General features: G+C 39.1%; 1 protein-coding gene across 1 annotated transcript in view; it reads left to right on the top strand.

The window, feature by feature from the left end:
- The window catches only part of LOC142348944 (large ribosomal subunit protein P2-like), a 67,908-nt gene extending 53,056 nt beyond the window's left edge, over positions 1-14,852 (top strand). Inside the window, exon 3 of the mRNA XM_075400399.1 lies at positions 14,596-14,852. Within this exon, the coding sequence (XP_075256514.1) occupies positions 14,596-14,772 (177 nt within the window). The 3' untranslated portion in view covers positions 14,773-14,852. The remainder of the gene's footprint in view (positions 1-14,595) is intronic.
- Positions 14,853-24,134: the final 9,282 nt, after the last annotated feature.

The following is a 24,134-nucleotide window of genomic DNA, read 5'->3' as shown; positions in this document are numbered from 1 at the left end:
TCGTAGCCTATCTGCAAGACGAGGCAATTTTAAAACTCTCTTAGTTAGGAAAATGATGTGTAGCACCTATGAGACACACAATGATTCCGAAGCTGGAACTTCACGCAGCAGTCTACGGAGTTCGTCTCAGGAGGCAGATATTGAGAGAGCATAATGTGAAAATTGTCAAAAAATATCATTGGATAGATTCATATACAGTGTTACAGTGGTTACATTCAGGTTATAAGAAACAACAAGTGTTTGTTGCTAACATAGCAGCGGAAATACTGGAAAGCTCTTGTATCAATCAATGTTAAAGGCATAGAAAACCCAGCATATATCGGCACCAGAGGCAAGTCCATCGAAGGCCTCAAGAAGTCCGGGCGGTTAAACGGGCCGTCTTAGTTCCAGACATTCGAGGATGCGGAAAGATGGGCAAAGCCGTGGTGCCAATTGAACGAACTTGAAGCTCAGCAACCTACCAGTACTGTAGCCACAGAAAATAAACTAGAGCAACTTCGACCGGAGACTTTACAGTAGCTTCAACCGAGTTAGAAACTTCACTGCCTACTGCATGATGTTCAAAACAAAGCTGAAGGTACCTCTCAAAGTAATTGAGATCCACCAAACTGAAGCATTCCAATCTCGATTACAACGCAAAGCATCCAATATTATTGACAGCAAAAAATCCGGTCGTACAACTTGTGTTGGTAGAACGCATCGTGACAACCAACACGAAGGCACAGAGTACGTAAGAAACATGTTCCAAAAAGAGTAATGAGTCAAATGCAGACACAAGAACGCCAATCCGATTTCTCCACCGATTGCTGACCTGCTCCGAGAGCGACTTGAACATGTATTTCCATCCACTCATACCGCAGTTGATTATTTCGGACACTTTGAAGTTTAGTTCCTACGACGTACGTTTAAATGGTGCTGCTAACTCTTCTCTTGCCTAACAAGCAGAGCAGTACACATCGGAGTGGCACAGTCATTTGACAACGAGTCATGTCTAGCTGCAGTGACAAGATCCATTGCATGAAGTGGCTACCCAAACACCATCTTCATTGACAATGGAATAAACTTCGTTGGAGCAGCCAATGAGCTGAAAGCATTCATGGACGCTTGGGACAAAGATAAGATCGAGAGTGGCTGAGCCCAGAAAAAGATTGCTTGGAAATTTATCCCAACTGGAGCTTGTTTGGATTTCAGCATGATCTAGAATCAAAGTTCAGAGAGAAGGCTTTCCGCTCAGCTTAATGGGCTAGAGGACAAATGTTTACGAGTATTCACGACAAGTTTCTCGGGCAAAGAGCTCGCAGACATGTGCAAATTACGCGTTGCATGAAGTGGCGAAAGATAACACGAAAGACAAAGAAAATCTTGTTAAAACTGTCCAGCATCTTTTCTACATGGATTACTTTCTAAAAACTGTCAGAACACCTCAAGAAGCAATCGAAATAAACAAAAGGTTCGAAACATACTCAGCAAAAGTGGATTCAATTTGACCAAATGGATAACAAGTGACAAAGAAGTCAAGTCGCAGATTCCAGAGGCTGACAGATCAACAAAAGTTGTGAAAACTTTCGAAGCCGAACCGCAATCATCCTTAATCCTCTGACTAAGCTGGAATTGTAGACCTAGACAGTCTCATAGTCTGTGGTGGAACTGATCAGGAAGTTCTAGTGAAAATAACCCAGAGAATTGTCCTAACCCTAGAGAATTGTCCAAAGCCGTTGTGCCAAGTGAACGAACTTGAAGCTGAGCAAGCTACCAGTACAGTAGCCACAGAACATGAACTAGAGCAACTATTCGACTGGAGACTTTACAGTAGCTTCAACCGAGTTAGAAACTTAACTGCCTATTGCATGAGGCTCAAAACAAAGCTGAAGTGACCTCTCAAAGTAATTGAGATCCACCAAACAGAACGAATTTTGTTTTGGATTTGTTTAAAACGAAAGCTTCACGAATGTTTCAGAGTCGATAACAAACAGCAAAGAAGTCTCAAAAATTTGAACATCGCCAAATTTTCAACCGTTATAGAAGAGGAGAGATCAATTCGAGTGAATGGTCGACTGAAGCATTCCAATCTCGATTACAAATCAAAGCATCCAATATTGTTGACAGCAAAAAATCCGGTCGTACAACATCTGTTGGAGAGAACGCATCGTGTGACAACCTTCACGAAGGCACAGATTACGTAAGAAATATGTCCCAAAAAGAGTAATGAGTCAAATGCAGACACAGGAACGCCAATCCGATTCATCCACCGATAGCAAACCTACCCCGAGAACGACCTGAAGATGTCTTTCCATTCACCCATACCGTAGTTGATTACTTCGGACCCTTTGAAGTTAAGTTCCTACGACGTACCTTGAAGAGGTGCTACCTCTTCACTTGCCTAACAACCAGAGCAGTACACATGGAAGTGGCACAGTCATTAGGCACCGAGTCATGTCTAGCTGCAGTGACAAGATTCATTGCAAGACGTGGCTACTCAAACTCCATCATCAGTGACAATGGAACAAACTTCGTTGGAGCGACCAACGAGTTGAAAGCATTCATGGACGCATGTGACAAAGCTAAGATCGAGAGTGACTGAGCCCAGAAAAAGATTGTTTGGAATTTCAACCCACCTGGAGCTTCACATTTTGGTAGAATCGGAGAAAGACTAGTTGCAAGAAAGCCACGATTCGCAAATGCACCATTTACGCCATCCAGTGAGCAATACCTTGACTGAGAAAATCCTTCAAAACGGCTCAGGCATATGCCGAAATGATCTGGAAGGGATGGACTCGTGAATATCTTCCACAATGAAACCAAAGATCGAAGTGGTCAAAAGAACCTGTGCGAAACCTCAAAGAAGGCGAGTTATATGGCTAGTAGATGACTCTGTGAAACGCTGTGAGTACAAACTGGGACCAACTACTGAAATCAAATCACATGGACAGCTGAACCGGCCAGTCGTAAAGTCAGCGCCAGTATTCTACGATTGTGTTTCCGTGATCGAAAACAGTCCGGCGATGTTGGCGCTACTTCAAATCAGAAGCAAGAGCCATCCGACAACAAAAATTAACTTTTGAAATTGGTTTCAGTTGGTTTTCAAATTGAATATAATTTGATTCTTGATCATCTTTATTCTTTGTCAAGTTGCTATTTTGTGAAATAGCAAAAGTTTTCTAAATTAGTTGAGCTTTCTTATATGAAGTTAGCATTATTACGAACAATTACTGAAGCCTTACAACCTTCGGTACGAGATCGGATATAGTTTATCACTTCGGATATTCTTAACTTCAATTAAATCGATTCAAAAGTTAAAGGTAAAGTTCTTTAATACGACCGAGTGACTAATTGCTTCGACGAGATTATTAGTCAATCGAATTTAGGGAAGAACCAGGCCGGCGTAAAGCTCGAGAACCAGGCCGTTATATTCCGGTTCCGCTGAGATTCTTTAGCAGCCGTAACACCTTTTAATACTGAGACTTCCAAGTCGCCATAAAGGTATATTAACAGTACAAGTTTAAAAATTGTGTGCAGAATTGTGTGATATTGGAGGAAATACTCCATTAAAAATAACAATAGAAGATGTCCTCGACCAGTTGATTGTGAAATAGATGACAAAAAGTTGAAAGAGGTCCTCGAAAAAATTGATGGAAAAAGTCTCTAGGTTATTTTTAATACTGCAGAATGAACAATTGCGGCATATGACTATTTCTTTTAGAAGACAATTCACAAAATATCATTGCTCCAAAATAAATGGTCGGATAGTAAATATTTTTTAGCTATAAGCTGAGAAGTTTAAGCGAATAGAAAGGATAATTTGTTGGCCCAATGACTGGCATTTTCTTCAGAGAAAATACCAGCTTACTGAAAAGTTCAGAACTTTTTAATACCGAGATTTATCTGAGTAAAAAATCATTAGATAAAAAGTACTCAATACATTCAATTGTTGTTTTTCAATGAAGTTTAGATCAAACCATTCACTACTGAGACTAAAATACAAGTCGACGTAAAGCTATATTTACATTACAAGTTTAAAAATTGCGTGCAGAAGTCATTTTTCCTGAGTGAGGTGACTTCAGCGTGCCCAAAATATTTGCGCACGTTGCTGAAAAACATCATATTGAATACACTAACAATTAACCCTGCGTGTACAGATATAGCCCCACATATGCGAAAAATAAAAGCTAAAAAGTCCCTTTCGAAAAAATTTGTCTCAATTATCAAAACCAATAATCGTGATAAAGAAATTCACAATAAGTGACGCAGCAGAAATCACTAACCAGTTTTGCTGAAACCTATTGAGAAACTAACGTACGAAACACGTGAGGGCATGCAAAAAGTGAAAGTCTAAAGTTATTAAGAAACTAAACGACCTCTCAGTATGTAGCATTAGGTATGAACTGAAAACACTAATCGATTTTGAAATCCACATCATACAGAAGCTGTGATCTGCTATTGATGAGCTTTGAAACGGTTTCTTTTGAGACAGCAAAAAACCTACAATTACGGCGAAATTGACAATTTTTTAATAATAGGCAGTATGAAATTTAAAAAAAAAAAACGTTAGATGAAAGCTGAAACCACTGAAGCTATCGATTCTAATTCAAATATAAAACAATGTGAGCTGACAGTAAAGATTCAACGTTACATGATTCAACCCACTTTCTCTCTCCATTTATTGTTTCAGCCTGATTGAAATCGCTATTAAACTTTGTCTCCGATTAACATCAAAAATTCAAAAAATCCTTAAAAAATCATAGCGAAGATCATAAATTGACACCACCCATAATAATTCAAATTTTATAATCGCAGACAGCCAGTATGAGATTAATTTTAACCTCCCTAATGTTTTGCAGCTATCATAACGCAATTTTTCCAAAAATTAACAAAAGGCTAAAATATAGATTGATAATGATGCTGAAAGTGAACAAAATTGTGTGAATGTCTCTGTCTAAACTTAGCACGAAACTGATGTTCCTAGTTCTGCTAGTTAGTTTAGGTTCAACCAGCCCTAGTATCAGTTTTCGAAGGTTGTATAAACATGTTTTAGGGCAGTGCTTTTGAGAATTATAGCACTTTTAGGGCAGTGCTGTTGAGAGTTATAGCAGTTTTAGCTATAATTGATCTTGTGTTGGTTTTTATGAAAGGTCAAGTTATTGTTATTGATGGCGGCTTTTTAAATAAAACCAAATGTTGAGCGGAAAAGTTGCTCAAAATAATGTTTTGAAAACTAAAGGTGTCAGATTTAAAAAACACGTAGCCATAACTTGTCTTCTATTTTCCATTAATGATCAAATACCAACTGGCGCTTATGAACACTATTGAAAGAAGAGAATTCTTGCAAAATAGCAATTCACAAAGTTGTGAAAGAATACAATTTACAAGGTTTGTTTGAGTTTGTTGTGGCTGCTCTTTTGGTTGAGATTGGAGGAAATACTCCATTAAAAACAACAATGAAGGATGTCCTCGACCAGTTGATTGTGAAATTGATGACGCTAAGCTGAAAGAGCTCAGCGACAAAATTTACGGAAGCCTCCAGGTCATTTTTGATACTGCAGAATGAACAATTGCGGCATATGACTATTTCTTTTAGAAGAGAATTCTCAAAATATCATTGTTCGACAATAAATGGTCGGATAGTAAATATTTTCAGCTACTGATAATCGATTTTGAAATGGATTTTAAACGGGTTTTTTTTGAGACAACAAAAACCTACAATTACGGCGAAATTGACAATTTTTTAATAACAGGCAGTATGAAATCAAAAAACCGTTAGATGAAAGCTAAAACCACTCAAGCTATCGATTTTAATTCGAATATAAAAACAATGTGAGCTGACAGTAAAGATTCGACGTTACAGGTGCGGCAGCATGAAATTAAAAAACCGTTAGATGAAAGCTAAAACCTAAAGCTATCGACTTGACTTCGAATACAAAAACAATGTGAACTGACAGTAAAGATTCGACGTTACAGGTTAACAATAAGAACAACCAATAGTGGCGATGTCGAAGATTCAATATTTTTAAACAAATTTTTAACATTAGGCAAAGCCGAAACTCAAAGCTTCAACTTTAGACACAGATCAGACAGTGCAAAGTCATTAAAAAAACCGTTTGCTGAAAATATTAAATACTTTCTCACATGCGAAAGTACAATAGTCAGAAGTTCAAATGGAACTGTTAGTTTCGAGTCAGTTTGATAAAACTACAAAAACCATCGAAATTTTAGGCAACTTAATTTTATAACCATTAGAATACAGAATTTCAATTGGTGCTCGTGATGAAAATCTGAAACCAAAAAATGTTCAAACGCCAATTTCAGGCTCCTGTTCAGATGGATTTCCAACAAATTACGCTTAAGAGCAACCCACTTTCTCTCCATTTATTGTTTCCACCTGATTGAAATTGCTATTAAACTTTGTCCCCGATTAACATCAAAAAATCCAAGAATCCTTAAAAAATCATAGTGAAGATCATAAATTGACACCACCCATAATAATTAAAATTTTATAATCCAAGACAGCCAGTATGAGATCAATTTTACGCTCTCTATTGTTTTGCAGCTATCGTAACGCAATTTTTCCAAAAATTGACAAGTGGCTGAAGTATAGATTGATAATGATGCTGAAAGTGAACAAAATTGCGTTAGTGTCTGCTAAACTTAGCACGAAACTGATGTTCCTAGTTCTGCTAGTGAGTTTAGGTTCAACCAGCCCAAGCATCAGTTTTCGAAGGTTGTGTGAACATGTTTTAGGGTAGTGCTTTTGAGAATTATAGCACTTTTAGGGCAGTGCTGTTGAGAGTTATAGCAATTTTAGCTATAATTGATCTGTTGCTGGTTTTTATAAAAGAGTAATTTATTTTTATTGTTGGCGGCTTTTGTTGACCAAATGTTGACCAATAAAACTAAATGTTGAAGGAAAAAGTTGACCAGAATAATAAAAATCATAAAATGTATACATAGACTGTAAACTCTTCGAATAAGACAAATTTTAAAAGAAAATTTTTCCAGTACATATTCTACGCCTTACGGTTTTCCTATGTGTGTCAGGACAATTTACCCTGTTGGGTTATGGACTTTCGCAAGCGGAATAAAAAGCGTTTTTAACTAAATAAAAGAATTAATTTCTCAAAAATGAGAGAATAACAAAATGATATTTTACAGTAGAATTTAGAGATTTACAGGAGAGATCTGATTATTAGATCAAGATGGTGATTTGAATTTGGGGATGAAAAAGGACTCAAAAATCAGCTGTATATATACCCATTATCAGTGTGAAAAAGTCAAGATACAAAACTAATCTTAGCACCGTGATTTATAGTGGGGGTCGCAAGGGATACCCAATATGGTTTGCTTCTGCAAATCAGTCGCAAAGGGAACCATAAATGGAATGCATTTGCACTTTTCTAAGAATTCATTCACACTTCCGGAGATATCATCATCATTTAATACGTGCTGGGAAGATTTTACATCAATTAATCTAACTCTAATAATAGTTATCTAGATTCACCAATTTGAACCGAATATTGATTCTCAGCACCATTTCTTGACGATTCATTTATATAATTTCTTTGATTTTGATCAAAGAAATTATATAAATGAATCGTCAAGAAATGGTGCTGAGAATCAATATTCGGTTCAAATTGGTGAATCTAGATAACTATTATTAGAGTTAGATTAATTGATGTAAAATCTTCCCAGCACGTATTAAATGATGATGATATCTCCGGAAGTGTGAATGAATTCTTAGAAAAGTGCAAATGCATTCCATTTATGGTTCCCTTTGCGACTGATTTGCAGAAGCGAACCATATTGGGTATCCCTTGCGACCCCCACTATAAATCACGGTGCTAAGATTAGTTTTGTATCTTGACTTTTTCACACTGATAATGGGTATATATACAGCTGATTTTTGAGTCCTTTTTCATCCCCAAATTCAAATCACCATCTTGATCTAATAATCAGATCTCTCCTGTAAATCTCTAAATTCTACTGTAAAATATCATTTTGTTATTCTCTCATTTTTGAGAAATTAATTCTTTTATTTAGTTAAAAACGCTTTTTATTCCGCTTGCGAAAGTCCATAACCCAACAGGTTATGGGCCCAGCAATTTTTTAAGTCATAAAATTAATTTCCATAACAAAACTAATTTGTTGTTGACAGTCATAATCCTTTTCTGCTTAGTACCTTTTCTTTTCACAACTGTTTTGCCTGCTCAAACTTCAATGGATCAACAGACAGTGAAGCTGCTGACCTACACAGGAAAGGCACAGGACTTTCCAATCTGGAGCACAAGATTTGTGGCGATGATGCAGACGAAGGGACTCTACAAATCACTACTGGGGACAGAGGAGCAACCCAATGAGCCTGCGCCACTGGCCAATGGGGCAACCAATGATGAAAAGAAGAACCACAAGGTGCTGAAGGATGCATATGAGAAGGAAGTTGCAGACATCAAGGAGAAACGGAACAATGTGTGGTGCCATCTGGCACTGACTCTAGATGCAACAACCCTCATGCTGATGAGACATGACTGTGTGGGAGATGACGGCATTGGAGATGGAGCAAAGGCTTGGAAGCTTTTGCAAGAGAGATTTCAGAGTGTGGAGACGCCGACAGTGGTGACTTTAGTGGCACAGCTTGCTCGACTGCAGCTCGAGGATTCTGAGGATTTGGACAGCTTCTTTATCAGAGGACAGGAGTTGCTCACAAGGCTACAAGAAGCAGGGGAAGCAGTCTAAGAGACCCTCTTCAACGCCTTGGTCCTCAATGGTCTGCCAATGAGGTATGAAAGTTTTGTAATACAGGAAAGCTTCAACCCGGCAACGAACTTCACAGAGTTGAGAAAAAGGCTGCAGAACTTTCATGAGAGCACGGTGCAGAGACACAAGGGACAAAGTGGTTCAGTGGCACTGGCAGTGAAGCGTGACTTCAAGAAGGGACCCAAGAAAGGAAACTGCTTTGTGTGTGGGATCCCTGGACACTTTGCCAAGGACTGCAGGAAGAAGGAGACAGCACAATGCAGCAAGTGTGGTGAGAAGGGTCACCTAGACAGGGCATGCAAGAGACAAAGAGATGGAGGCAAACATGAGTCAGTGGTAATGGGTCCAACATTGGCTACACCAGACGAGGAATGCTGGGCAGCTCTTACCCAGTGGAAGACAGCAGGCATGCTAGTGGACAGTGGTTGTACAGATCACATAGTGACGAACATCGATGCGTTTCTGGACTTTGTGCCCATTCAATCAGTGGTCAGAAATCCCAACGGAGAGGCTTCCAGAGTGGTGGGCAGAGGCTGTGTGAGGATCAGCATACCCTCAAACAAAGGGGAATTCCAATGCGAACTCAAAAATGTTCTGTGTGTGCCGGACTATTCTTCAAACCTCCTATCAGTCTCAAGATGCACGGAGTGGGGACATAGCTTCACTTTCGAGAGAGGAAACAGCTGCATGAAACTCCAGAAGGGAACTCGGGTAAAACTAACACAAGAAAATAATTTGTTTTACTTACCCTGCAGCGTTCTAGAATTCAAGATGAGTTCCAACAGCGTGAAACTTGACAGTGCAAGGAAGTGGCACAGACGATTGGGTCATTTGAATCAAGCGGATGTGATCAGGAATGCACCAGAGACAGTGGGGGAACTCGATGATGTATGCAATGTGTGTGCATTGGCCAAGATCACAAAGACTCCAGTACCAAGAGTGGCAGAGACCCAAGCAGAAGAGAAGCTGGAGAGGGTGTTCACAGACGTGATGGGACCTTTCAGAGTAGAGTCACTGTCAGGGTTCCGGTTCTGCATTGTGTTTGCAGACCAGTACACGAAGTTTGTGTTTGTGGACTTGCTTAAGGCAAAGAGTGAAGCACTGGCCAGCCTGAAGAAATTTGTTCTCAGTGTGGGGACGCCCAAGAAGCTGAGGCAAGACAATGCGAAGGAGTTTCTCTCAGAGCATTTCGAGACGTACTGCTTGGATGCAGGCATTCTACAGGAAAAGACCATACCAGAGACGCCACAACAGAATGGTTTAGCTGAGAGGTGCAACAGGACACTGCTGGAGATGGCAAGATGTTTGCTCATTGACTCAGGACTTCCCAAGATGATGTGGGGAGCAGCAATTCTTCACGCAGCAAGGATCAGAAACTTGGTTGTGAGACGAGGAGAAGAAAAATGCCCAGCAGAGCTGATGAGAGGTATAAAACCTAAGCTTTCGATTAGTAAATTATCTATTTTTGGTTGCACAGTCTTCATGAGGAAGAGGGACAGAGAAGTCAGCAAACTTGAACCCAAGGCACTGGAAGGAAAGTTTGTGGGTTACACTGAAGGAGAAAACGGATACCTGGTGTACATACCCAACACACGCAAGGTGATGGCAGTTCGAGATGGGATCATCAAGGAGTCTGAAGTGGGCTCAATCCCTGACAACAAAGAAATGGCTGACCTACTAGATGATGGGTCGGAACTGGGAATCTGGCACCCAGATGATGGTCATCAAGACAATGACAACAGAGAACGACAGGACACATCTACTGCAATAAAGGAGGAGTGGCATGACGCAGGGAGCGTGAATACTCAAGAAACAACACTGAGACAAGAGGCCTCGGATGTTGGAGAAACAGCACTAGATGAAGAATCTACTGCAACAAGAGGGAGTCACAGAGACTCAGAGTCACTAGAAGACAGTGACACAGAAGACTTCTCACAGTTAAAGACAGTTGGCTTCAATGAAGATGCACTGTAACACGCGGACAGAGCGGAGCCCAGACGAGGGACACGAGCAAGGAATGTTCCGCAATTTTTTGGAGAAGTCAGGACCCATCTTGCTGTGACTGAGGGCGACTATGTGGAACCCAAAACAGTCTACGAAGCCAAGCAAGGTGACGATTGGGACCAGTGGCACCGGGCAATGAAAGACGAGGTCAAGGCACTCCAAGACAACGAGACTTGGAACCTAGTGAGACCACCCACAGACAGGGACGTCATACCGGGCAAATGGGTTTACAAAGTGAAATTGGGACCCAGTGGTCAAGTGGACAAATACAAAGCGCGCTATGTGGCGAAAGGCTTCAAACAAGTGGAAGGACTGGACTACTTTGAGACTTTTGCGCCTACCTGTAAGCCAGAGACATTCAGGATTCTACTTCAGCTATCAGCGAAGCAAGGCCATGTGATGCACCAATTTGATGTCAAGACTGCTTTCCTGCACTCACCAATCGAGGAAGAAGTGTATCTGGAACAGCCACAGGAGTTTGTAAAACGCGGATCAGATGGGGAGAAGTTAGTATGTCGACTAAATAAATCAATTTATGGTTTGAAACAGGCTGCTAACAACTGGTACAAAGAGCTGGCAAACTTCCTACTGAGACAGGGGTTCACCAGAAGCAGGAACGATCACTGCTTGTTTGCAAGATCAGAGGCAGAGGATCACACCTTCATCTTGGTCTGGGTTGACGACATCATAGTAGCATCAAGAAGTATGACAGTGATCTCTGATGTCAAGAAGGCACTAGAAGCAACCTTTCACATGGAAGACAGAGGGAGACTACACTGGTTTCTGGGTCTAAGAATCAGACGAGATGAGGGCAAAGTCACAGTCGACCAAGAACGCTACATAGAAACAATGCTTGAGCGGTTTCAAATGGGTCAATGCAAACCCTCAAGAACTCCAGCTGATTTGAATTTGAAACTTCAGACAGCACAGAACGGAGACGAAGAAGTGGACCAGAGGATCTACAGAAGCTTGGTTGGATCACTTCTGTATCTGGCCAAACAGACGAGGCCAGACATCATGTTCACAGTCAACATTCTGTCCAGACACATGAATGCACCTACCAATCAACACTGGATGTGCGGAAAACGACTTCTGCGATATCTTCAAGGTTCAAAAGGTTTAAAACTTACTTACACAAAAGAGGCTAGTTATGATTTAGTGGGGGAAAGTGATGCAGACTGGTCTGGAGACGTGAACGACAGAAAATCAACAACGGGCTATTACTTCAAGCTCAACGGATGTGGCGCAGCACTCAGCTGGGGTGTCAAGAAGCAGGCCACAGTTGCTCTTTCTTCATCAGAAGCAGAATATCAGGGCATGGCAGCAGCCGTTCAGGAAGCACTCTACCTGAAACAACTTCTAGAGGATTTTGGCATCCAACAGAAACGTCCAATAGCTATTGGAGAAGACAACCAAAGTTGTATCAGACTCTGCCAAAACCCAGTCATGCACAAAAGGAGCAAGCACATCGAAACAAAGTTTCACTTCATCCGGGACAAAACGGAGGATGGGACTATTTCAATTCATTACGTTCCTACAGACAAAATGGCAGCGGACATCTTCACAAAGTCCTTACCCGTTTCGAAAGTGGAAACATTCAGAGCAGTTTTGATGGGAACAGACTCTACGCAATCAGCTCAAGTCTGAGTGGGGGTGTTAGAATTTCGATCAAACTATAGTCTTAAACTTAGTGAGAATTAGAAAGAAAGTTTGACTTACCAGATTAGAAAGACAAGCAATTTGATTTTGATCAAAGAAATTATATAAATGAATCGTCAAGAAATGGTGCTGAGAATCAATATTCGGTTCAAATTGGTGAATCTAGATAACTATTATTAGAGTTAGATTAATTGATGTAAAATCTTCCCAGCACGTATTAAATGATGATGATATCTCCGGAAGTGTGAATGAATTCTTAGAAAAGTGCAAATGCATTCCATTTATGGTTCCCTTTGCGACTGATTTGCAGAAGCAAACCATATTGGGTATCCCTTGCGACCCCCACTATAAATCACGGTGCTAAGATTAGTTTTGTATCTTGACTTTTTCACACTGATAATGGGTATATATACAGCTGATTTTTGAGTCCTTTTTCATCCCCAAATTCAAATCACCATCTTGATCTAATAATCAGATCTCTCCTGTAAATCTCTAAATTCTACCAAATGTTGACCAATAAAACTAAATGTTGAAGGAAAAAGTTGACCAGAATAATAAAAATCATAAAATGTATACATAGACTGTAAACTCTTCGAATAAGACAAATTTTAAAAGAAAATTTTTCCAGTACATATTCTACGCCTTACGGTTTTCCTATGTGTGTCAGGACAATTTACCCTATGGCATTATGCACAATTCCATATTACCCTATGTACTTTGATATTTTTGGTCAATAATCTGACAAAAAATTAGCAGTCACTATTACCCGTATGTTTTAACATACTGAATGGCCTTGCCTCAGCGGCCCGTGGGACTTGATATGAAACTATCACATCCGAACAAGTGAATAAAGTGTTATGCTTAATGACCATGGCCATGTCTCAGCGGCCCTTGGGACTTGATATGAAACTATCACAACCGAACGTGGGATTAAATTATCCGCTTGTTAAATCAATCATACGTGTAAAAGCTATTTTCTGCTAATTTGTACTCGGATTATGGCACCAAAATATCAATGTGAATTGGCTTTAATGGCATTGGGTATTTTGACATTGGGTAAATTGTCATGTAACCTTTCCTATGATACAACTCTCTACGATAAATTTATCGATTGGCCAAAATTGATTCAACAAAATCAGTTTATCATGTAGTTCCTTTCCCAATAATTGCGGTTGGAACAGTCAACGTTGGAACAGTCTCTCCAACTAAAAGTTTTCCTTATATCAAACTCAAACCAGAAGAGTGTCAATTTTTCCTCAAGCTACGCAAAGGATGAAAAATGAAGTTACTGTATTGGTATAGAAATTTAAAAGTTCTAGAAGCTTTTCTGTTACCTTATTACAAGATTCTACTCAAAACTTCGAGTGGATGAGCCTTGGAGAACTTCTGATAAAAAATAATAACCAAGATAACAAGTGTGGGCAAGTTTTCTAGAAAAAAAAACATTTGGTCAAAATGCAAATTCTGATTTTTACGAAAATAGGTTAATCTAATGAGAAAGATTTTAACAATAAAAACATTTTATCTAAATTTTGCGTAATTTTGTTAATGAAAGATTTTAATCATAAAAAGATTTTTGTTTAAAAGAAATTTATCAATTTTTACCTTCAAAAAATTTCTGTCTCTGAAGTTGCAGAACTACTGATAAAAAGATACAGAAAGTGTTTTTTTCTCGAAAACGTCACTTTCATATTGTGTCCGAAGAGCCTAGAAGTCCTTTAGAGATCAGCTTTTTTGATTTTGCATCTGCTTACATGAGCTGAATCAAGTCCTAATGAAAAATTGTTATTTTTGTCATTTCTAACTAAAATTATTAGTATTTCTGAACTACTGATAGCTTTAAAGTAAATTTAAGAACAACTTATCTATGATACCTTTTTAGCGTATTGTTCTTGATCTCTGCAGCCGTTTTTATTGTCGTTGCTGTTATTATTTTTTAGCTCATGAAACTTTTCCATTGCTGTCACAAATTTTATTTACTGTCTGACAATTTTTTCGTATATATAATTATTAATTTCAATATTGCAAGTCTAAAAGGTTGCAGCAATTTTAAAAACCTTATTTTTTATGGAATTTCAAGTACTGCGACTTAAGAAGGAAGAGCACTGAAGAGACATGTGGCACACTGTTGTAAGCATATTAAATTTCAATACTTTGTTTGCGATGTTTAAATTTGTTTGTCTTTAGGAAATGGTTGCTTCGGGAATGGGAAAACTTTCCTCTGTACCCACTGGTGGTGCCGTTGCTGCATCAGGAGGTGGAGGTGACAGTGGAAAAGCTGAAAAGGAAGAGGTTAAGGAGGAAGTGAAAGAAGAGGAGGAGGAGGAATCTGATGATGACATGGGATTCGGACTCTTTGATTAAAATTCGATCACATGGCGTCCTAGTTTGCAGTTTCATATGAATGTTGTCGGGCTTTTGTATGAAATTCAACTTGCCTCTTCTCTTTTTAAAATAAGCGGATAGATTCAAATGGATATCTGAATCCATTTCTGTATCTGAATTAGCTGTGCAATGGTTTGGTGTAATTGAGCGGTGGTTTTGAAACCAGTGTTTCATACCCTTCAATTAGTTTATCGTTTCCGTAGAAATCCGAGATTAGTATTGATTTTCTCTGACGGTTTTAACGACTTGCCGAGTATTGTTTTTAAGTTTTTGTTAACCGGAAGTACTATTTGTTCACGCGGCGTTTCGACCAAATAGCCAAATTGTAAAAGTGGCTTGTTTTTAGCCGGTTTTTCGTAGATTTGGCTCAGTTTTTTGGCAGTAGTATTTTAAATTGCTCTGCTAACAGATGAAGTTTAAAGCAATTTTTGTAAACGTATTGGTCTTTTTATGCAAAAATTTTGCTTGACCGTTTTAACTTTTCGGGTGACTTTTACGCCTTTGACTTTTTCGTTTTGCTTGATCTAAACTTCTTTCATTCACAACTGTCGGAAGCTGCATTCAGTTGGAGATAGTTTACTGCTAAAATTCAAATGAAAAGTGCACTGAAATAGGTGTAATTTTTCACTTTAACTTTTATTAATGGTTACCCCCGGACTGAAGTTCGCTGCAATAGATTCCAGCTCACACTAGTTCGAGAGCAATTCTTTCGACGCTAGTCGGTTGAATTTGTGTGGATTTTGATTCACGCTGCATGAATGTCTCCCTCTGAAATTGATATTACAAAATTTTTGGGAGCCTAATTTCAATCAAGTTTCAAGTGATATATCGAACCGTAGTTCTCAATTTTTGTTAAATTTTTGGATTTTTTTTCTATTTCTGATTCGTTTGAATCTTCAGGGGTCTGTTTTGTTTATCATTGTATACCAAAACACTGATTTCTTGCTTTGAACTCCCTCTGATATTTTGGATGTCCCTTTGATTTTTCTGGCTTTGAACTCTTTATGGGGAGTATTTTTGCTGTTGTTTTTTAAAATTAATATTAAATTAATTCAATTTTGGCGGGTTTGTGTTAATTTTTCTCTGTATATTGGTTTGATTTTTTTTAGGATAAGGTTTTCCCTGCACCGTCAGTCTTCTTGAGTTTGTTTGATAGTTGGAATATTTTGGTGTTAAGTCTTTGAAATTCAAGGAGAATTTGTTTCTTAATTGCTTAAAACAATGTTTTGACATTTTGGCAAAATTTTTCAATGTTTTGAATCTTTCAATTCTGTTGTTACTGTTTTCTTTGGGAATTTCTGTGCACCTGAAGATTAAAGTGGCTTGTTTTTAGCCGGTTTTTTTGTAGATTTGGCTCAGTTTTCTGGTTGTAGTTTTTTTAATTGCTCTGCCAACTGACGAAGGTCAAAGCAATTATTGTAAACGTGTTAGTCTTTTTATGCAAAAGTTTTGCTTCACTGTTCTAACTTTTTGGGTGATTTTTACGCCTTTGACTTTTTCGTTTTGCTTGATCTAAATTTCTCATTCTCAACTGTAGAAGCTGCATTCAGTTGGGGACACTTCACTGCTAAAATTCAAATAAAAAGTGCGCTGAAATGGGTGTAATTTTTCACTTTAACTTTTATTAATGGTTACCCCTGGACTGAAGTTTGCTGCATTAGATTCTAGCTCCCACTATTCGTTCGAGAGATATTCTTCGGCCGCTAGTCGGTTGAATGTGTGGATTTTTTATTTGGATTCACGCTGCATGATTATGTATCCCTCTGAAATTGATATTACAAATATTTTGGGAGCCTAATTTCAATCACTTTTCAAGTGCAACATCGAACCCTAGTTCTTAATTTTTAAATTTTTGGATTTTTCATTTTCTGATTCGTTTGAATCTTCAGAGGACTGTTTTGTAATCATTGTTTACGAAAACACTGATTTCTTGCTTTGAACTCCCTTTGATAGTTTGGATGTCCCTTTGATGTTTCTTGCTTTGAACTCTTGATCGCGGGTATTTTTTGTTTTGTTGTTGTTTTATGAAATTGTTATTAAATGAAGTCAATTTGGCGGTTTTGTTTTAATTTTTTTCTTTGTATATTAGTTTGTATTTTTTTTAGGATAAGGTTTTCTGTGCACCGTCAGTGTTCTTGAGTTTGTTTGATAATTGGAATATTTTGGTGTCTTAGGAGAATTTGTTTCTTAATTGCTTATAAAAATGTTTTGACGTTTTGGCAAATTTTTTCAATATTTGGAATCTTTAATTTCTGTTATTACTGTTTTCTTCAGGAATGCCTTGTAATTTTAGTCAACCTCCAAAATAACAAATTTCAATTTTCTTCCATCTATTTTGAATTCAACTTAATTTGAATTTTTAACTCTCAATTTCAATTGTGAAGATAACTTTTTTTGCCTTTTTGTAAAATGTGTCCTCAAACCCCACACTCTAGTGTTGGGCTCTTTTTCTGCAAATATCTATGCTTAGTTGTTGGTGTTAGTGTTTGCTCTAAATGAAGCGTTGGTAAAAACAACGATTTTGTCTTTTTCGGTTATTGTTTCTCAATCTTCTTTTTTCAGTTCATTTCCTTTTGACATTATACAGCTCTGAGAAACTGGTGGAATTAATATTATTATTTTTCTGACAACTATTTTCCCTTCAGGGTTTTTAGCTTATCAGTTTTTACCCATCTTTAAAAATTGGCTGTTTTCAGCGTTACCAGATATGTTAAAAATACACAATTTTGCGTTTTCAAGTCGTTATTTCTCAACATTTCGACTAAAATTTTTTGAATTGCTTTTTAATGACGATGTAATTATTTTTGTTTGCTTGCTTCAATGATTTCAATGCTGAATTTTGTCTAGTTGCGACATGAGTTTCAGTTTTTACCAAATATTTTAGTTAACTCTGGTGAGGCAAGGAATGATAAGGGTTTCGGTTGCTTGTAGTGTGTTCTTTTGGAAGGCACGATGCTTTGAGTTGCTTCCGAAATTTTCCGGGTATGTTTATTGGTTCTTTCTGTGGTTGATTTTTAACACCTGGACAACGCCTACGTACGCCGATAACATTTTATTCTATGCGCCTAAAATTTAAATATTTTCATGGTAAATGGCTTCTAGGAAACGGTTTTAAACATTTAGTTGGCTGCACTCAAAGATTGGTATTTGAGTTGAATAATGAGGGGCATATTCTGGAAGATAACAGATTTGGATCTGTATTTTGACTGTTCTGATCTATAATTTTAAAATCTAAAATCAGATGCGCTTGCCTCTATGCTGTAATTGTAGTTCAGTCGAGTGCTCATTAAATAAGCTCACCAGCTTTTAAGATGAATACTAGAGAGCGATGATTATTTCGACGTTGGTGTAAAATCAAAGATAGAAATAGGAGTGAGATTACATTGAAACATCTTGAACTAATTTCAGTCTGATTGAGCAAGTGGCCTGCAAGTTTTTTAAATCGGAATTTCGGCTTCATAAAACGGCGAGTATTATTTTCACGACACCAAACCAGCTGAGCGTCGTGTACTAAATATTGAGACTGATGCGAGAACATTTTTAAATTGCTCATAAAAATTTATTAGCGCAAATACAAGCAACTATAATAGTCCTGCGGTCTTTTTAGGCGTTTTTTTTGCCTGACCGATTGTCTGACGAATTTAACTTTGTCCTCAAAAACGGAATAAAGCGGTAAACTGGCTGAGCAGCTCTCTTACAGACTGACCTCTTACTAGTGTCTTATTACGGGATTCATCAAAACTTTTGAGGAGACATAAATTCATGCTGTGAAGGACGGTTTGACCTAGATTTGATCCAGCCCCACAACCACTCCCCTCGTTCAACCGCCTACACCTGGCGCCTCCACCGTCCAGTTCTCCGAACCCAAACCCCATCATTGGGACCCCCCACGCTTGAGATCACCCTTTAATGCACATCACTAAGTACTCGTTTCAGAGCCGTTCGCCCAACGTTAGTCAGGAGACTTCTTTGTATTTTATGCTCTTTAATATTCTCGGCAGATAAAATAAGACCTTGAGATATATACAAATATTGCGTATGAAAATGAGATATTTTGCAGTTGTTACTCTATGTACAGAAGACAGCCGTTAGTTATTAGTTCCCACTCGTATAATAGTTTATGAGGAACTATGTACTCAGACTATGTTTTTAATCAGTAAAGTTTTGCCAATTGGTACATTGCTCTCATAAAGTTGTGAAGACGAACATCGTGAGCTAACTTTGTTGAAGTAAAGGAATTTTCGAAGTTTTCATTGAGGAGTTACCAATCGAGAAGTTTAAATTCCTGAGCAAAAATGGGTAATTGTATGCCCCCGTTAAGGTTTCAACCAGATTTTTTTGATACTCTGTTCGCAATTAACATTGCGTCAACTTTTTAGACCATTTCTTATGGAGCCAAGATTTTTCGTCCCAACACGAATTTCAATTTTCCATAAAACGTTTTTCTAGAAAAGCTTTTCTATAATTGTTTGTGTTGATTTGGTTGTTTACGCAAAATTTTTCACTTTTAATGCTTAACGAAAAATGACCAGTCAGAAAATTTAAGTTCTCTGTTTTTTGCGTTGATGGTTCGGTTTTAAAAACTAGAATGCGCCACAATTATGTTTTTGTTCTTTTCTCAAGTTTGATGCGCTTTCAGAGTCAAGGACTGCTGGTATGGTTGCTAAATAATAACTCACAAAGGTTTGGTTTATACCCATATTTATAATGAAAGTTAAGTGCGGCACGTTGAAACTCATTCATGGCAGTTAAGCAAAAGATTTGGCTTCGAAAGTCATGAAATATCGAAGTTAGAGATATGACTTTTACAGGTCTGATGAATGTGAACTCAATAAATTTCCGGGATGTAAAATCTCCGCAGAGCCTATCAACATCGTTTTCCTTGAGCTCCCCCATTGGCCTGCTGCCATTTTTTCTGCCTGTTAAATTCTTGTACAAACTTTTTCAGAAGTGACCAATAATGTTCCGACGAGTTCCGTCACTCCTTGAAATCTTTAATTGAGAACTGAGTAATGTTGGTTGCCAAAGTTTTGAGGCACAACTGGAGTTTTCTCATCATGAAAGTAGAGTTGTTCTTCGTCAAACAAATTGCTGGAAATATGTGTCAATGGACGTGAAATCAAGATCCCCTCTGCCTCCGCTACAAGTGTATGGAAGACAGAAAAGTTAGTCGTCGGCTTCCCAAAAACAAGTAGGCTTCGTTTTGCTGACGGGATCAGTCGTTCCCAAAATTCTTCCGGAGTGCGGTGCTAGAGGTGGATTGAACGTCCACGGGATGTTGTGCTGCGACAGCTGAAGACGAATTTAGAGCTGAAGTCATTGTCTAGCTTGTAGTTTCTCTGAAAATAGAGTTTCCTTGCCTAGTTGCCTCCAATTTTTTTCCGTTGTCGGAAACAATTACATCAGGGTATCCTCGTCTGGATATAAAACTTCGATTGGTCATTGAAAAACTCAATAGAGTTCCTCGCAAACTTCCAGATGAACTGTTCTTGTGACCCAGCATCTCAACATGCACACACAATTCGGTTCTGACTGGGTTTTTGATCTTTCAATGTGGATGGGCCCAAACATATCCATTCCTGTGTTCATAAATGCCAAGAGCTTCGAGAGGTTCTGAAAGCGAAAAGCGGGTAGACAAGCCACCTTCCATCTGCTTGCCAACGTCTGCAGATGAAGCAGTACTTCCCTAATCTTAGAGCTCTGCGGTTTCCAACAATCATGAACGTCTCTTAGATATGTGCACGAACGTGTTTAGCTCCGTGACGTGCACAGTCGTGATGTGCTTTCTCGATAATTAGTTTGGCAATTCTGAACTTGCTGTGGAGTATCATGTGATGTTTGCTCTCAATAGGCAATTAAGATTTCTGACTTCATCCCTCAACTCTAATCCGTCGCTATCTAGGAAGTGTGTAAAGGGTGTCAGATTGTATTTCATGCCCAGAGGTAGTCCTTTCTGAAGTCGAGAAATGGTTTCCTTGAATGTGTGGACTGTGGTATCCTGAGGGAAAAGTGCCGAGTCTTGTTTACGTCTGCCGCTAAGTCGGCGATGTCACAGGCGATGTGATGTCTGATTGACATCTTCAGTCGCGTATTGCCCCGAAATCTGTCCTGATTGTGTCATGGAGTCGGAGCCAAGTAAAAAAAATCAGTTTGGATATTTCAATTGTTTTTCACTGGTCTCGTCATCAGCTGGAGTGCAGTTCGTTTCAGCTGTCTTTTCACCGGAAAATGTCCATTCGCTGTCAGATTTGATCATGAAAGAAGGTGCAGTTATCCACAACTGTTGCTGGTCGCATGGAGCTAGACCTCTGGTACTATGGTTCGCAGGGTTCAACTTTCCTGATACGTGTCGCCAGTCGCCTTTGCTTGGGATCTCAGGAATTCTGTTGAGCCTGTTTGCAATGTACATCTTTTGTCGATCTTTTGATTTGATCCAGCTAAGTACTGCTGTGCTGTCAGTCCAAAAAATGGTTGCTCCTCACATCAAGTATCATCTCGGTTTCACAGAAGCCTACCAATTCAGCTCCTAATGTAGCTGCTTTCAGTTGCAATTCGGGAATGCTCATGTGTTTGATTGGTGCCATCTTGGATTTGTGTGGGATAGCTATTTTGTCGTCTACTGTTACTGCGGAAAAGAGTCAGTGAAATTGTTACTCATGGTTTCTATCAACGTTTGGCATTAAACATCTGGGAACTTCAATCGTAGGCAATCTCGAAGTCTTTTAGCAGCTGCTGAATTTCGTGGTAGTGATCTACTGACACCAATTGGTCCCATTTGTGTCCTTGTATGATTGACTTTTTGCAAAATACGTCTAAGTCGAATTTCAAAAGGCGAATTGATACCAATTCGATCAAACAGAAAAGCAGCCATGGAGAGAAGCTTTCTTTGCGTGATGTTCTTGTTTTCATAGCATAGATTGAGTTTCGCAGAAACCAGATGATTGGATTGTCGATTCCATGTTCGACTAAGTGTCCGTGGCATCTTAAGAACTCCAACACTGTCTTTACGTGGAATCTTTTCCATTGCTGCCGAGCTGTTGCTGAGAAACTTTGTGAGGTTGAATCCTTGTTTTGAGAACGATCGCTTTTTCAGCTCGAGCTTTTTTGAAGCGTCTTCCTCTGCTTCAATTTTTCCGTGAAGTCATCCATGAAGATTTATTTTGTGATAGAGTCAATCACTTCTGGATGTTGTATGTTATCATTGGCGCACTTTTGTGAAATCAAAATTGCACAGGCGGGAGAGCAAGTTGCTCCAAAGATGAGCGCTTCTTGTGTTCTCTTCACTGTCGCTCCACAAAAAACGGAGCGCATCCTGGGCTCCCCTCTGATTCCCACTTGCATTAACATAGCCTCTATGTCGGCTGTTATCGCCACATTGTGCTATTGAAACCGAAGTCCATGTAGTTTGCGCAAATATTCACGTTTGAAGTGCTTCGTTCAAAGAAACTCCTGTATTTTGAGGCAGCATGTGTCACTCGTGTTATCTTGTCTGGTCTTCGCTAGTTGATATCGGGATGATGTGGCAGATACCAAGCGTTCTTTGCCTCCCGGTTCCTAACAACTGCTATGTATCCCTTCATGCCATCAAAATTAGTGGCCATATATTGCTGCTTCAGCTGGTTGTCTTTCTGGTCGCTTCTGTAGGTCGTGCCATTGAACCCTTGCAATGATTTAGTTATTGTGTTGTGTGACGTTTTTTCGCCAGGGGAGTCCAATTTCATATCTTTCTCCGTTGGGATGAGTGATCTCAGAATTTGACGCCTCCATATGTCTAAAAAACATGGAGAAAATTTTCGTCGGGGCTGTCGCTACTTCGCTTGAGATGGTTGAAAAGAGTGATGTTGTGATTGCCGCTTCTTTGTTGGGTGTTTCTTTGTATTATTAATACTTGTGGTACATAGCCTGTCAAAGTCCAATCCAGCATTGTGTTGACTCCATAGGTTTATTCTGGTGCGCATTTAAAGAAACTTCTTGGGACAGTAGCCAGAAAAGGATCACCGCCGATGAGTGTTCCTATTTTGTTTCTAGAATTTGTGGAGAATTGGTTTCTTCCAGATGATCATGGTCTTTACAAAGTCTATTCATTTTTTTCTAAAGGGATCTGTTGGCATCTAGAACAGCTCGATAGAGGCCGCGTACACCAAGACTTTTCAGAGGTTTTGAGCTGCAAAGTGAACCAATTTCAATCATGAAATCTGCTATGGCAACTTAGCTCTCCATGAAGTGAAGCCGTAGGAAGTGTGTTTTTGAGGCTCGATTTTGATGAGCATGAGCAAGGGTTTGTGTGATCGGTGTAATATTACTTCCACTGTGCATAAGTCTCTATAATGAAATCTTTGGAAGAGGTTGACTAGTACTGCTTTTAGCTGAATTAAAGATTGACCCTTGAGCGTTCTTATTTTTGGTGCATATGTGGTTCTGCGCCGGTGGAACTTGTGATGACCTGACCCATCATTCAATTCATTGCGAGTTACTGATTGAAAGTTTGCGTTATTTCTGTCACTATATTGCTGAGGTCTGTTGTGCTGCTGATTGAGTTTGATGAGCACTTATTTTACTGTGGCTCTGATTACGAGGATTAAATTTGTTTCGATTTATCCGCTTTTGTTGTCGGTATTGTGGTCGTTGTCGAGGAAGAGAGACAGAGATGTTGAGTGGTCGAAGTTTCCGTGTTGTTTGACTGTAATTGGTTATTCTTGGGTTGAAATCTCCCGTTGCTTGCTGCCTGGAAATCAGTCTTTTGAGTTCTTTAAGTCTTCTCGATGTCAACAAGACATCTGGTCTTTGAGCTGCAGAATCCTTTCTAATGTCCCCACAAGCAGTTGATACTTAAGTTGTTTTGCCGAACCAATTGCTGACGGTCCGCTCCAGACTTGCTCAAGTATTCTTTGCTGCGACCAAGGTTGTGATCACCAGAGCTGATGACTTAAGGAGTTGACAATTGGAGTGATCCATTTGATAGCTTAATAAATTGTGTGGCTATTGCTGATCAAGATTGTTGATTGGAAATGAAATTATGGTTTGTCAATTATGGAAATGAATTGTCATACCAGAATTGCAGAGCAGAGGGTCTGACGTTTCATTGCTCGAAAGATTGAGGACAGCCAAACCTTGAATTGCAACATGCGCATCGAAACTCGGGCAACTCTGAAATCGTCTAATATCCTATGTGAAGCTATGATGCTCCTGTGTCTCACTGGTCCCTGTTCGTCTCTCCTGCTGCGCGTTGTGTTTTATATCACTTGCTTGCACTATGTAGAGATCAGGGTTACGATTTTCTGACGGAAGACAGTTGTGGTCGTCGGATGAGAATACCTCATCCCAGCTCTCAACTTTTTTAC

Source organism: Convolutriloba macropyga, chromosome 1, assembly GCF_964194025.1.
Source record: "Convolutriloba macropyga chromosome 1, txConMacr16.3, whole genome shotgun sequence".
NCBI classification, from domain to species: Eukaryota; Metazoa; Xenacoelomorpha; order Acoela; family Convolutidae; genus Convolutriloba; species Convolutriloba macropyga.
The sequence above is the reverse complement of the archived record's forward strand: the minus strand, read 5'-3'. Positions and strand labels throughout refer to the sequence as shown.